This window comes from Taudactylus pleione, unplaced genomic scaffold (genome assembly GCF_031769625.1).
Source record: "Taudactylus pleione unplaced genomic scaffold, aTauple2 ptg002101l, whole genome shotgun sequence".
In the NCBI taxonomy this organism is placed as follows: Eukaryota; Metazoa; Chordata; class Amphibia; order Anura; family Myobatrachidae; genus Taudactylus; species Taudactylus pleione.
Window position 1 is genome coordinate 63,398 of NW_028286495.1, and position 15,013 is coordinate 78,410.

General features: G+C 45.9%; 1 protein-coding gene across 1 annotated transcript in view; it reads left to right on the forward strand.

The window, feature by feature from the left end:
• The window catches only part of VPS8 (VPS8 subunit of CORVET complex), a gene marked incomplete at its 3' end in the record, with an annotated part of 119,498 nt that overhangs the window by 26,134 nt on the left and 78,351 nt on the right, over positions 1 to 15,013 (forward strand). The window contains exons 8-12 of the mRNA XM_088465654.1: positions 3,086 to 3,210; positions 4,768 to 4,854; positions 5,380 to 5,447; positions 6,418 to 6,571; positions 13,295 to 13,354. Coding sequence (XP_088321780.1) covers positions 3,086 to 3,210; positions 4,768 to 4,854; positions 5,380 to 5,447; positions 6,418 to 6,571; positions 13,295 to 13,354 — 494 coding nt within the window. The remainder of the gene's footprint in view (positions 1 to 3,085; positions 3,211 to 4,767; positions 4,855 to 5,379; positions 5,448 to 6,417; positions 6,572 to 13,294; positions 13,355 to 15,013) is intronic.

The window sequence follows — 15,013 nt, forward strand, 5'->3', positions numbered from 1 at the left end:
CATGCCTTAGGGATCTGCTGCAGCACCTTGTGGGAATGGTTGAGAAGCAGAAATCGATTCAGGACCAACTGATTCAATTCTGCAGGTTCTCTCCCATCCCTTGGATACCGTTCATCATATTCTTGATTGATAAGTTCAGCTCGTTGCATCTCCTGTAAGTGCAGCGATTGTGCCTGCTCCTCCCAGGCTCCTCATCCCTAGTCCACCCAAGAATGATGAGGGTTCCAAGGCTCGCAGAGGCTTCTTACACCAAGGCGCCATTCATTTTGAACTATTGTGCCTGAGAACGTCTCTGAGAAGGTGAAAGTGCCATCTGTGATTACTACTCCATACATGCTTTAGCGAGGACTTCACCCTAGTTATGATCGGAATGACCCAACTCCCGCACCATTGTGAGAATCATTTTGCAAGTCACGGCTGATATATAGTACACCAGCAGTATTGTATGGGGGCTGCAAGAGTTCTCAGTTCCTACCCCTACGGGGGCACACTCCGGAGGCTGCCGAGTTGCAAGCAAGTCTGTTTTACTGCACATACGTCCAAATGCAGAATTCACACTAATAGTGATGTATGTACTGTGCGCCTGCATCATCGATCTATGCTAATTTGCAGACCGGCCCATAGCCCCAGTTATTCCTGTGCCCCCAATGCTACCTATGTGTGCCTACAGCTTTCTGCCATCCCCAGTGAAGCCGGTTGTTTTGGTCTCGGACAGTGTTCATGAGAATGGGGCCACTAGGAGCCAGTGACATTGTTACAGCATAAGCTGTATTTTCCCTCAGCCATCGTTACATTGGGGACATACTGATCATTGAGATGAATTGCTGTCTCTGGGAGATCTGACCCATCAGCTCAGGTTCTAATGATCTCTAACTTTTTCTTTCTGTCCCTGTTCCTGACCTCATGGAACTGAGAAGGCAAAGGTACAGTATGATGATGTTCTGCATGCAAACAGTTGTGCAGCATGATGTTTGGTACAGTGCAGGGTGTTACTTCCCCACTTTCAAACTCAAATTAATATTTCATAGGAGAGTGCCGTCCAACAGGACCCCCTTCCCCCAGGTATACAATGCTCTGCTCCTGGACTGATTGCACCTGTGCTGAAACACCCTCCTCATCAATTAATTACCTCAGCAGCTGACTGCAATCTTAGGAAGTCCAGGAGCAGAGCATTTTGTGCAAGCTTGAAGGGGTGATGTTGGAGGGTCTGCTGTAGGCATCTGTGAGCTGATCCAAAACTCCCACAAATGTCCATGATGACAACGGGTGGCCGAGTGGTTAGGAGACATCTCCCCTATCACCTGCCATTCACCTGAAACATATTACTGTATCTTATTGGTCAGAGCACGTCGTTCCTTTATCCCTGTGCACTGTACAGCAGTAGACAGCGAGGACTTGGCATTCTCTTGTTATGGTCCACATCTGGGTTCTATGTATTGAGACTCTTCATAGCGTATAACAGAGGTTCCCAACCACGGTCCTCAAGGCACACCTAACAGTCCAGGTTGTAAGGATAAGCCATACCTGAGCATAAGTGTCTTAATTATTACCTCAGTTATATTGATTTAACCATCTGTGCTCAAGCATGGATTTCACTAAAACCTGGACTGTTAGTGTGCCTTGAGGACCGAGGTTGGGAAATACTGGTGTATAATATATGCCAGTATATCCCATCTCCAGTCCTAACAGTGCATGTTTTACAGGTCTCCTCAGTATCACAAGTGAAATAATTAGCACTACCTGTGGATCTCCTAAAATGTCTGACAGTGACGGATGTACCTGACAACTCGCTAGGAGATCTGGAAAACATGCACTGTTAGGGGTCCCTGAGGACTGGAGTTGGGAAACACTGGTATACCATCTAGGTGCTTTGTATTGTGTCATCACAGAGTATATGAGAAATGCTCATAAGTATTTAGATAAGTATTTAGCCGAAGAATAGTCAGAAGTGACCCCCTGCTTTGCACTGGTTAGATGGCACATCATGGGTTAATACTTTTATTTTTCTTATTCAACCTCATGGGTCTTCAACCTTTGGCCCTTCAGCTGCTGTGGAACTACAGATCCCAGGTTGCCCTGCCACAGTTTAGTAAAAAGGTGACAGTGCATGCTGGGATGTGGAGTTCCACAGCAGCTGGAGGGCCAAGGTTGAAGACAATCCATGAGGCAGATTCAATGAGCGGCAGGGTTTCATCGGAACCTCGTGAGCTTCTGTAACGAGGGTTATCTGGGCCAGGTGATCTCGCTCAGTTTCGCTTGCACGCCATAGAGCTGTGCATGGTTTTCCCTCCTGCACAGTGTAAGATTAATACCCCTCTTTACACCAAAGTCCCAGGTCTGACCCGGGATTTGGAACACGTTTCCAACCCGGAGCAGACCCATGACAGACCCTAGTTACTCTGTGACGCCAACCTGGGTTATGCTTGGGTCGGCACTGTTCACACTGGACCCAGGTCTGCAGTGACCGCGGGTCTTTTGGCGTTGCAGTGGACGCTTGGAGATGATGTAATCTCCAAGCGCCACTGAAGCCGGCCAAACAGGTAGCATGCGGCACGATCCGCGGCATCGTGACCCGGCTCGGGATGTTTACACTGCAGGGCGTCACGGGAACGACCTGTGCCCAATCCTTCAAGCTACCCGAGTTAGATCCCCGGGTCACTGGACCCGGGTTGATCTGTTTCCACTGACAAAAATCTCAGGTTGATGCGGGTTCGCGTACAAAAACCTAGGATTATAAGGGAGAACTTTGTATTTAACTGAATTTGCCCAATACTTCTAACATACAATAATCACATTGAGTATGCTGGAGCTGATTAATCAATAAATTGACTAAATGTAAGTTTCTAGTTGCAAAAAGCTTCTGCAACTTAATGTCTTTGCTTTTGAAACTTATTAAATAAGACTTGTGAATACAACAGGAAAATCCGTATATGATATTGTAAAATCCATCATTACAGTCCTGAGCTATATAAGTGTCAGGTTCTTTTGTAAAGTTGTCGATCAAGGTTATAATTCACTGACGCTCTCATGTTTAATGTGATTAAATCTGACTGACCAGAACAATCGCATTTACCTTCTTCCGCAGACACAAACCAAGCCCTGCGGCTCTGTCTGGGCAGCACCGCGGTGGGTGCGCAGTATGGCGCCGTATCAGCTTTGAGTATTAACAATGACTGCTCCAGACTGCTCTGTGGTTTTGCCAAAGGGCAGGTAAGGATAAATACACGTGTGTGTGTGTGTGTGGTCTTCTGCAGCAATGTATGTGACAGATGCTAGCTGTAGTGCAGGGATATTCAGTCCCGAATGCGGGGATTCTGGTGCTCAGAATGCCGACATCTGTCAGAATCCCGGTGCCTACATCTCACCGCGGGAATCCCGAACGTAAGTAGCTGGGTTAGGGGGAAGGTTAGCGTTAGGGGTAGGCACTAGGTGGAGGGTTAGGTTTAGGGGGTAGGGAGCATAGGCAAACGCAGGGGGGGTTTCCATCTGCCTGGAAACCCCCCTACCCAGCCCACACCGTGACCACAATAGAAATAGTAATATAATAGAATTTTACTAGTGCTGTATGTGCTTCTCAGTATCACAAAGATCTGTGGATCTTTTAACATGTATCAGCTGGTAATAAATAACCTGTGCACCAAATAGAATATCTGGAAAACATTCACTGTTAAGGATGTGCCGCTATAGAGCCCAATATGTACATATATGTTCAGGGCAGTGCTAGGTTCCTCTGCTGCTCCCCCAAACTCCTGGACTTGCTCTAATACTCTGGAATGGTGCCCACATCTAAAATAAAACCATTCAGCTCAGACAGGATGGCCCTACTGCCGAATTTAAATGGTTGCAGTGATTGCTGGTCCTGTATATGCTGGAATTATGACACACAATATACTTTGTATGACGCATATTAAAGCTGGTTAAATGCTAATTCTACCATCTTTATGGACTGGCCACACTCACTCTAAAATCAGGCATTTGGAAACCCCCCTCTAGAAATCCTGCGTTTGCCACTGGGGAGGGGGAGGTTAGGTTTAGGTACTAGGGAGGGAGGTTAGGTTAAGGAGAGGGGGAGGGTTAGGATACCTAACGACAGGTGTCGGTATCCTAACCCTGTCGGGATGCTGGCATCGGGATTCTGCCAGGCCGGCACCCCGTACCCATCCCTTATTCAACATGCGAACTGTGGTCCACGACTTATGTATGATGTGCGATTGCAGTTAATAAATAGAGTTTTCTCTATTGCCCTTCAGGATGATGGCACTCCAGAACTTTGAGTGAATCTAAAGCCCAGATCTCCCCTAAAGTGTGTCAAATATAAAAAAAAAAAATGGGGGTCCAATTTTAATCAACATATAATTAGAGACATCAGAAAATAACAAAAGAAATAAAAATATATGCATTGCCAAGAGTGTTTTATAAAAACTTTGTTTTTTATTTTTAAAAATCACATTTGCTTTTAGTTCACTTTGTTGTATTTTCTAGTAAAATAAAAAAAAACAACAACACTTTTTTGGGTCATTTTAGTAAAATATTATCTGAAGTGTTAGACTACTTGTATTTTCTGAAAACGCAATGTCTGAAAATAATAGTGTTAGTGATGTTGGAATGTGACGACCATCCCAACATTTTTCGGCACGGGGCTGAAAAAACACTCGGCAACTGAGGAGTTCAATTCAATTTATTGCCGATTTAAAAATTCATTAAAAATAAAAAAAAAATTATTTGAACCTGTATTTAATTTTTACGTGACTTCCTTCTTTTTGTCAGATTACAATGTGGGATCTGGCCGGTGGGAAACTTTTGAGGTCTATAACGGACGCCCACCCTCCTGGGACAGCCATTTTGCATATAAAGGTACATATGTATTAATAAACCATGGTAGTTTGCTCAGCATGCCCGGTGCTAACCAACGCAATCAGTCAGGTTTATGCCCGGTGCTAACCAACGCAATCCGGTGCTAACCAACGCTCAGCATGCCCGCTGCTAACCAACGCAATCAGTCAGGTCTATAGAAACCCCTGCTGGACAGTCATTCTATACACTGAATCCAAGGCCGAATACATTTTGACTTTTTTTTTTTTTTTTTATAATTTTATTTGTTTTTTATTGTTAAACAGCTGCGATAATATAAAAAAAAAATCTTGGAAATAGAAATCATTTATTCACATCCCTAAAACTTAAACTTACTAGTTTTTTTGTACATTGCAGGAATCTTGCTCTGACAATTGCGTGAAATAATTAATTTCTGCACTGGGCCATCATCCAGATGCTATTTATTATCGTATTTTTAATTGTGTGATTGTAACTGATTATTAAGCAAAAGGGTCAATGGAAAACAGGTGGCAGTATTGTAATGCTCACGTTCCTTTCTGTCTCCAGTTTACGGACGATCCAACTCTTGCCGTCTGCAATGACAGTGGGGGATCCGTGTTTGAGCTGACATTCAAGTAGGTATTTTATTATGTTTGTTACCTTTCTCCCCAAAGGTCTTCTATTTGTAATCAATGGTGTAATTACAGTGTGTGGTGTAATTACACATGTGGGCACTAGATGGTGCTATGTGGCCAGCCAATGTGACATTTTGGAAATAAACAGGTGTCTGACCAGTTTTTCTATCTATTAATTGGAAGTGTTAAGGCGCTACGATCTTGGGGCCTGATTCAGACCCGTTCGCTAGGCTGTGTTCGCACTCAGCTGTCAGCAGCCAGAGTATGCAAATCCCGCGATCGTTAGCAAGACATTAGTACGCCCACTATGTCTTGCCGTGTGATTGCGGTATTTTTTAGACTCCCACCAGCCTGACACAAAACACCGACTTTTCCTTAGTAACACACGTCATCTCCAGGAAGTGTATTGAACAATCGGCACCATCGGCTGACATCGGACCCATATGCAGCACTTGTGGCTGACCATACCCTACCGCAAGCACTGCGGTGTGTAATTCAGCCATGTGACGTGTATGCCGACGATGCGTATTAATTATACACGCCCCAGAAACGGCGTGCACAGACACTCCTGCGTTCGCACCACCACACCGTTACCATCGACCAAACGGCACATGCTTGTGTCTATGTACAGGATGCGAGCGCTTCCGAACGCATGGACTAGTTGGCGCACGCGCACTGCCTCTTGTACGCATGCGCAGATTGCAAACATTGACAGGCTACGTGCGAACGCACCCTAGCGAACGGGTCTGAATCAGGCCCTTAGTCCAATGTCATATGATTATACCTGAGTGCAGAGCCTGGAATTTCAGCTTCTCCTGTCAATGCCTGTGACCAGGCCCTCACTGCGAGTGAGACACGTCCTGTGTAAATACTGTACTGTACTAAATACTGTAAGTGAGCCTGTATTTTGGCACGGCGATCTGCTTTGTACAGCTGTCTGATATAAAGCACACGTCTCCTATTCCTGCAGGCGAGTGATGGGAGTGAGGACCTGTGAATCTAGGTGTCTGTTCAGTGGATCCAAGGGGGAAGTTTGCTGTATTGAGCCCCTTCACACAAAGGCCGAGCTGCGAGATCATCCGATTACTCAGTATTCTCTGCTGGCCATGGCTTCCTTAACCAAGGTATTTTATTTATTTATTACAAGTTATTTATATAGCGCACACATATTCCACAGCGCTTTACAGAGAGAATATTTGGCCATTCACATCAGTTCCTGCCCCAGTGGAGCTTACACTCTATATTCCCTACCACATGCACACAAACATGGGTTAATTTTTTTTTTTGTGGGGGGGGACCAATTAACCTACCAGTATATTTTTGGAGTGTGGGAGGAAACCGGAGTACCCGGAGGAAACCCACGCAAGCACAGGGAGAATATACAAACTCCACACAGTTAGGGCCATGGTGGGAATTGAACCCATGACCTCATTGCTGTGAGGCAGTAACGCTAACCATTACACCATCTGTGCTGCCCATATCCGCTTACCGTACTCCATATGTACAGGCCGTCATGTACAACAGGCCGTCATGTACATGTATAACAAGCCGTCATGTACAAACACCGCTGTATAGGTTTGGATCAAAATGCAATTATTTTTTTGCCACTTAAGCCCTGTGATTGTGACCATGTGCTTCCAGTGTTTGTAGGTTAAAGGTTTAACTTCAAACAGTATGGAGACATCTTTCATTGTATGTTTGTACTAGGGGTGAGCGGGTTCGGATTTCTGAAATCCGAACCCCCCCGAGCCCCCCCGATCCGAGTCCGATCCGAGTCAGGCTCGACTTTTCCCGCCTGACTCGGATCTGAAATCGAGGCAAAACGTCATCATCCCGCCTTCCGAGTCTCGCGGGTTTTGGATCCTATATAAGGTACCCGCGTCGGCGCCATTTTCTCACTCGGCTGTGGACAGTGAAGAGGGAGGGTGGGAGTTAGGGCTGTGTAGTGTAGTGTAGTGTAGTGCTGCTGTTGTCCACTACTTCAAAGTCCATAGGGGCTGGCTGTGTTGTGCTGTGCTGCTGTTGTTAATAGGGGCTGTGTCCACTACTTCAAAGTCCATAGGGGCTGGCTGGACTGTGTTGTGCAGTCAGTTCTCCATAGGGGCTGTGTCCACTCCAAAGTCCTGTGCAGTGTCCCAGTCCTAAAGGAGTGCTGTAGTGTTGTCCAGGGGGTGCTCTGTCCATCAGGGGTGCTCCCCCCAAGTGCTAAAAAAATAATATATTTTCTGTGTTTGTGAATTGTGTGCGCAGTAGCCGCACGTGCATCAACAAAGTAGTGCCAAGCGTGCGCCTGTGTCATAAGTAAAGGGCCGGCTGGCTTGACCGTTAAAGGGTGCTGTAACCCCCGAAAGTACACTCCAGTCCAAACCAAAAAAAAAAATATTTTCTGTGTTTGTGAATTGTGTGCGCAGTAGCCGCACGTGCATCAACAAAGTAGTGCCAAGCGTGCGCCTGTGTCATAAGTAAAGGGCCGGCTGGCTTGACCGTTAAAGGGTGCTGTAACCCCCAAAGTACACTCCAGTCCAAACCAAAAAAAAAATTATTTTCTGTGTTTGTGAATTGTGTGCGCAGTAGCCGCACGTGCATCAACAAAGTAGTGCCAAGCGTGCGCCTGTGTCATAAGTAAAGGGCCGGCTGGCTTGACCGTTAAAGGGTGCTGTAACCCCCAAAGTACACTCCAGTCCAAACCAAAAAAAAAATTATTTTCTGTGTTTGTGAATTGTGTGCGCAGTAGCCGCACGTGCATCAACAAAGTAGTGCCAAGCGTGCGCCTGTGTCATAAGTAAAGGGCCGGCTGGCTTGACCGTTAAAGGGTGCTGTAACCCCCGAAAGTACACTCCAGTCCAAACCAAAAAAAAATTATTTTCTGTGTTTGTGAATTGTGTGCGCAGTAGCCGCACGTGCATCAACAAAGTAGTGCCAAGCGTGCGCCTGTGTCATAAGTAAAGGGCCGGCTGGCTTGACCGTTAAGGGTGCTGTAACCCCCGTTAGTACACTCCAGTCCAAACCAAAAAAAAAATTATTTTCTGTGTTTGTGAATTGTGTGCGCAGTAGCCGCACGTGCATCAACAAAGTAGTGCCAAGCGTGCGCCTGTGTCATAAGTAAAGGGCCGGCTGGCTTGACCGTTAAAGGGTGCTGTAACCCCCGAAAGTACACTCCAGTCCAAACCAAAAAAAAATTATTTTCTGTGTTTGTGAATTGTGTGCGCAGTAGCCGCACGTGCATCAACAAAGTAGTGCCAAGCGTGCGCCTGTGTCATAAGTAAAGGGCCGGCTGGCTTGACCGTTAAAGGGTGCTGTAACCCACAAAGTACACTCCAGTCCAAACCCAAAAAAAAATTATTTTCTGTGTTTAGCCGCACGTATATATCAAATCGATATAACATAAATGGAGGACCAAACTTTCTCCGATAAAAATAAAATAGAGAAAGATCAAGAACCACTTCCTCCTAGTGCTGAAGCTGCTGCCACTAGTCATGACATAGACGATAACATGCCATCAACGTCGTCTGCCAAGGCCGATGCCCAATGTCATAGTAGAGGGCACATACAATCCCAAATGGCAAAGTTCAGGAAAATGACCTTGAAAAAGACATTTAAATCAGCTGAAGAGAAACGTAAACTTGCCAATATGCCATTTACGACACGGAGTGGCAAGGAACGGCTAAGGTCGATCCCTAGTATGTTCATGACTAGTGGTTCAGCTTCACATGACGATGGAAGCCCTCCTCCCACTAAAAAAATCAAAAGAGTTAAGCTGGCAAAAGCACAGCGAAGAACTGTGCTTTCTAAGAAGATATCACAAATCCCCAAGGAGAGTCCAAGTGTGGTGGTGGTTGCGATGCCTGACCTTCCCAGCACTGGACGGGAAGAGGTGGCTCTTTCCACCATTTGCACGCCCCCTGCAAGTGCTGAAAGGAGCACCCACAGTCCACTTGCTGATATGCAAATTGAAGATGTCACTGTTGAAGTACAACAGGATGAGGATACTGGTGTAGCTGGCGCTGAGGAGGAAGTTGGCGAGGAGGATTCTGATGGTGATGTGGTTTGTTTAAATCAGGCTCCGGGGGAGACAGTTGTTGTCCGTGGGATGAAAAAGCCCATCACGGTCATGCCTGGGCAGAAGACCAAACATTCCACCTCTTTGGTCTGGCAATATTTCTATCCAAATCCGGACAACAACTGTCTTGCCATATGTACCATATGTAAAGGTGAAATAAGTAGGGGTAGGGACGTCAACCACCTAGGAACATCCTCCCTTATACGGCACCTGCAGCGCGTTCATAAAAAGTTACTGTCAAGTTCAGAAACTTTGGCTAAGACCGTAAGCAGTCCAGGGACACCTAAATCCCGTTGTCCTGTTGTATCCAAGCGCCTGCAAACCACACCGTCAACTCCCTCCTCGTCAATTTCCTCCTTAGTTAGGATCGGAAGTAGTCCTGCAGGCCATGTCACTGGCATGACTGACTCTCCTATCCGGGATTCCCCGGAGGATCCTGCATTGCTACGCCTACTGCTGCCGCTGCTGCTGTTGCTGCTGCTGGGAGTCGTTCATCATCCCAGAGAGGAAGTAGGAACACCACTACTTTTACTAAACAATTGACCCTCCAACAGTCCTTAGCGAGGAGGATGAAGTACGACAGCAGTCATCCTGAAGCAAAACGTATAACTGAGGCCTTGACTGCTATGTTGGTGTTAGACGTGCGTCCGGTATCCGCCATTAGTGCAGTGGGATTTAGACAATTGATGGAGGTAGTGTGTCCCCGGTTCCAAATCCCGTCTAGATTCCACTTCACTAGGCAGGCGATACCGAGACTGTACAGAAACGTCAGAAAAAGTGTCCTCAGTGTCCTGAAAAATGCCGTTGTACACAATGTCCACTTAACCACGGACATGTGGACAAGTGGAACAGGGCAGACTAAGGACTATATGACTGTGACAGCCCACTGGGTAGATGTATCACCTTACGCAGCAACAGCAGCAGCGTCACCAGTAGCAGCATCTCAGAAATGCCAGCTCGTTACAAGGCAGGCTACGCTGTGTATCACCGGTTTCAGTAAGAGGCACACCGCCGACAACCTCTTAGAGAAACTGAGGGAAATCATCGCCCAGTGGCTTACCCCACTTAGACTCTCCTGGGGATTTGTGATATCTGACAACGCCACCAATATTGTGCGGGCATTACATCTGGGCAAATTCCAGCACGTCCCATGTTTTGCTCACACAATAAACTTGGTGGTGCAGAATTTTCTGAAAAGCGACAGGGGCGTGCAGGAGACGCTTTGGGTGGCCCGAAAAATTTCTGGCCACTTTCGCCATTCAGCGACTGCGTGCCGAAGACTGGAGCGCCAGCAAACACTCTTGAACCTGCCCCGCCATCACCTGAAGCAAGAGGTTGTGACGCGGTGGAACTCAACCCTCTATATGCTTCAGAGGATGGAGGAGCAGCAAAAGGCCATACAAGCCTATACATCCACCTATGACATAGGCAAAGGAGGGGGTATGCACCTGACTCAAGCGCAGTGGAGAATGATTTCCGTGTTGTGCAAGGTTCTCCAGCCCTTCGAACTTGCCACACGTGAAGTCAGTTCAGACACTGCCAGCTTGAGTCAGGTCATTCCCCTCATCAGGCTTTTGCAGAAGCAGCTGGAGAAAGTGAAGGGGGAGCTAAGACTTGTGGATGAAGCCCTTCATTCGCTTTGCCAGGATTCCAGGGTGGTCAATCTGTTGAAATCAGACCACTACGTTTTGGCCACCGTGCTCGATCCTAGGTTTAAAGCCTATGTGGTGTCTCTCTTTCCGGCCGACACAAGCCTGCAGAGGTGCAAAGACCTGCTGGTGAACACACTGTCAGCTGAAGCGGAACGTGACACGTCAACGGCTCCTTCTTCATTTTCTCCTGCAACTGGGGCTGCCAGGAAAAAACTTAGGTATCCTAAGCAACCCGCTGGCGGTGATGCAGGGCAGGCAGGACCAAGTTTGGACATCTGGTCCGGACTGAAGGACCTGGCAACAATTTCTGACATGTCTACTGTCACTGCATATGATACTGTCACCATTGACAGAATGGTGGAGGATTACATCGGTGACAGCATCCAAGTAGGCATGGCAGACAGTCCATACCTGTACTGGCAGGAAAAATAGGCAATTTGGAGGCCCCTGTACAAACTGGCTCTATTTTACCTGAGTTGCCCCCCCTCCAGTGTGTACTCCGAAAGAGTGTTTAGTGCAGCCGGGAACCTTGTCAGCGAAAGGCGTAGGAGGTTGCTTCCACAGAATGTGGAGAAGATGATGTTCATCAAAATGAATTATCAGCTCTTCCAGGGAGACCAGCCTCCAGAAGGTACAGAGGGACCTGTGGTGGTGGATTCAAGTGGGGACGAGTTAATACTTTGTGAGGATGAGGATGTACACACTGAAGAGGGTGAGGAATCGGTGGATGAGGAGGATGAGGATGACATCTTGCCTCCATAGAGCCAGTTTGTGCAGGGACACATTAATTGCCAGCTTGTTTTGTGGGGGCCCAAACGAACCAATCATTTCAGCCACAGTTGTGTGGCAGACCCTGGCGCTGAAATGATTGGTTTGTTAAAGTGTGCATGTCCTGTTTATACAACATAAGGGTGGGTGGGAGGGCCCAAGGACAATTCCATCTTGCACCTCTTTTTTTTCTTTGCATTATGTACAGTTTGGGGCCTAGTTTTTCAAACTGCCATCCTGTCTGCCACTGCAGTTTCACGCCTAGATGGGTCACGTGTTTGTGCCGCCCACTCGTGTCGCTTAGCATAGTCATCCAGCTACCTCGGTGCAACGTTTTGGACATAAAAACACTATTGTGAGGTGTGAGGTGTTCAGAATAGACTGGAAATGAGTGGAAATTAAGGTTATTGAGGTTAATAATAGCATAGGAGCAGAAAAACCTACAAATTCTGTGATTTTAGCTGTTTTTATGCTTTTTTTAAAAAAAATACAGATCCAAAACACAAAACCCAGAACCCAAAACACGGAAGGGTGGTTTTGGCAAAACCAATCCAGATCCAAAACACGAAGAAAGATCCAGATCCAAAACCAAAACACAAAACACGAAAAGTGGCCGGTGCACACCCCTAGTTTGTACCATATCTGCACTAAAGATACTTATTTCTGTTTCATTAAAAAAAAAAAAAAAAAATAACACCTTCGCTTGGGACCCTTCACCTGCTTATACCTTTAAAATTGCAGATGACGAGTCCCACACATAATCCGTTATCTTCCACACACCAGCACTAATCACTGATAGGGGCTGGGGAGCTGCGTGCGTCTTAGAGGTGATGTCGGCACGCTGACATCATTTTAAAGTAAAAACAAAAATTTATGTTAGGGAATAGGGGGTGGGGGGTGGGACTGTAGGTCTCTTTAAGTCCCCAAACCTGGCACCTTGAGACATGGGTGCAGCAATCGCCTCTATTAACTTCTGCTGGGGCACCTAGTTTGAATGTCTGCTGATCAGTGTAATCACCAGACAATTAACCCTTTACACTAGGTCTAGTTGGGGTACTTTATTATTACTAGACTTAGTTAGCGTTTGAATATAGACTGCAAAATGTAGAGCAGATTTTTTTTTTTTTTTTTATTGAAACCAACAAGTAGAATCCTGCTTTTTTTTTTGCAAAGGTGAATTAATGCCAAAGCGATAAGCATTTATTTGTGGTTTTTATAAAAAAAAAAAAAAAAAAATTTAATTAAGAAGAAAAAAAAAATCACATTGTGGTTAATTTTCTTTTATCTGAAACCCCCCCCCCCTTTAGTAGCTTGATCTGCATCCCATGTAAACGGTTTGGTAATGCGTCTCCTTGTAACTTCTGCAGATACTCGTGATTGGGTTAAAGCCTTCTTTGAAAGTTTGGATGACGTTTCCTTATGGACGGGTAAGTGGCCCTTTTTGTTGACCTATATTTATTGAATGGAAGGTTTGCACCTCCAATATAATGTATCTTCTCTTTTCCTGCTGGATGTTGCACAGATGGCGCCTCTGCCATAGAAGCACTCTCTTTTCTTTTGCAGAGTTTTTTTATATGAATTAGAGAACAATATATATATTATATTCATTACAGTATTTATCAAACTTGTTCATGTAGGCACTTTAACAATCCCAGTTTTAAGAATTTCCATGCTTGAGCACAGGTGACTTAAGTCCCATCACACTAGATGACCTGCAAACGGTGCAATGTCGTCAACGAATTCCCCTGAACTCCCCGGAGCTCCCGGACAAACGATATTGTGCAATTTGACCAATGACCTAACGCTATAGATCATTATAGATATAGGGTCTTAACGAGATTGCCAGATCTTCCTGCATGTAGGGAAGATCGGAGGATGCAACCAACGACCCGCGGGACCGCGCATCAGAATGGCTATCGTTTGTACACACTGCGCGATTTGCACAATTTGTCGCTCCGATGTGTTGAAATCCTCCAAATGATGCAAAAAAAATCGTCTAGTGTGTACGGTGCGTATATATATAAATATATAAATATATATATATAAGTGTGTGTGTGTGTGTGTATATATATATATATATATATATATATATATATATATATATATATAACTAGGTCAGTGTAATCATCTGTGCTGAAGCATTGATATCCTTAAAGCCTAATAGGGTGCCTTGAGGACCGAGTTTGGGAAACACTGAAAACTTCTCTATATGGGTATAGATTTAAATTTTTTGTATTTTTACATATATTGTCTTGCAGTGGTCAGACTTACTTTATTTGCATGATCCTCAAGACAGCACATTTAACTGTAAATATGTTAATTAAATTTATTGTACTGTACACGTAAACTCATAGATATTCCCGATAATACATGACCTGTTCCCCATATGCCTCTTCTACAGAGATTCCTGTGATTACCTGAGATATAGCACAGATGCTGTAATATAATAGCAGTACTGTCAGCTGGCAATGCTTTGTATATTGGCTGCTTGTGTGTTTTCCTCCCTGCCCACAATTGTTTGGAATCATTTTATATTTACTGTACACTTTTGAAAGTCCGTCCGTCTCTTCTGCAGCAGAAGGGAGGATTCTTTCCAAGCGGAGATACAATATTATTAGTAGTTTAACAGTGCCTCTCTCTGTGGTCCGTCAGTGCCTCGCTCTCTGTGGTCCGTCAGTGCCTCGCTCTCTGTGGTCCGTCAGTGCCTCGCTCTCTGTGGTCCGTCAGTGCCTCGCTCTGTGGTCCGTCAGTGCCTCGCTCTGTGGTCCGTCAGTGCCTCGCTCTGTGGTCCGTCAGTGCCTCGCTCTGTGGTCCGTCAGTGCCTCGCTCTGTGGTCCGTCAGTGCCTCTCTCTGTGGTCCGTCAGTGCCTCGCTCTGTGGTCCGCAATCCCTGTCACTGACATCCAGAACCTCTGTATACTATATATGGTCCGTCAGTGCCTCTCTCTGTGGTCTGCAATCTCTGTTACTGACATCCAGAACCTCCATATACTATATATGGTCCATCAGTGCCTCTCTCTGTGGTCCGCAATCCCTGTCACTGACATCCAGAACCTCTGTATACTATATATGGTCCGTCAGTGCCT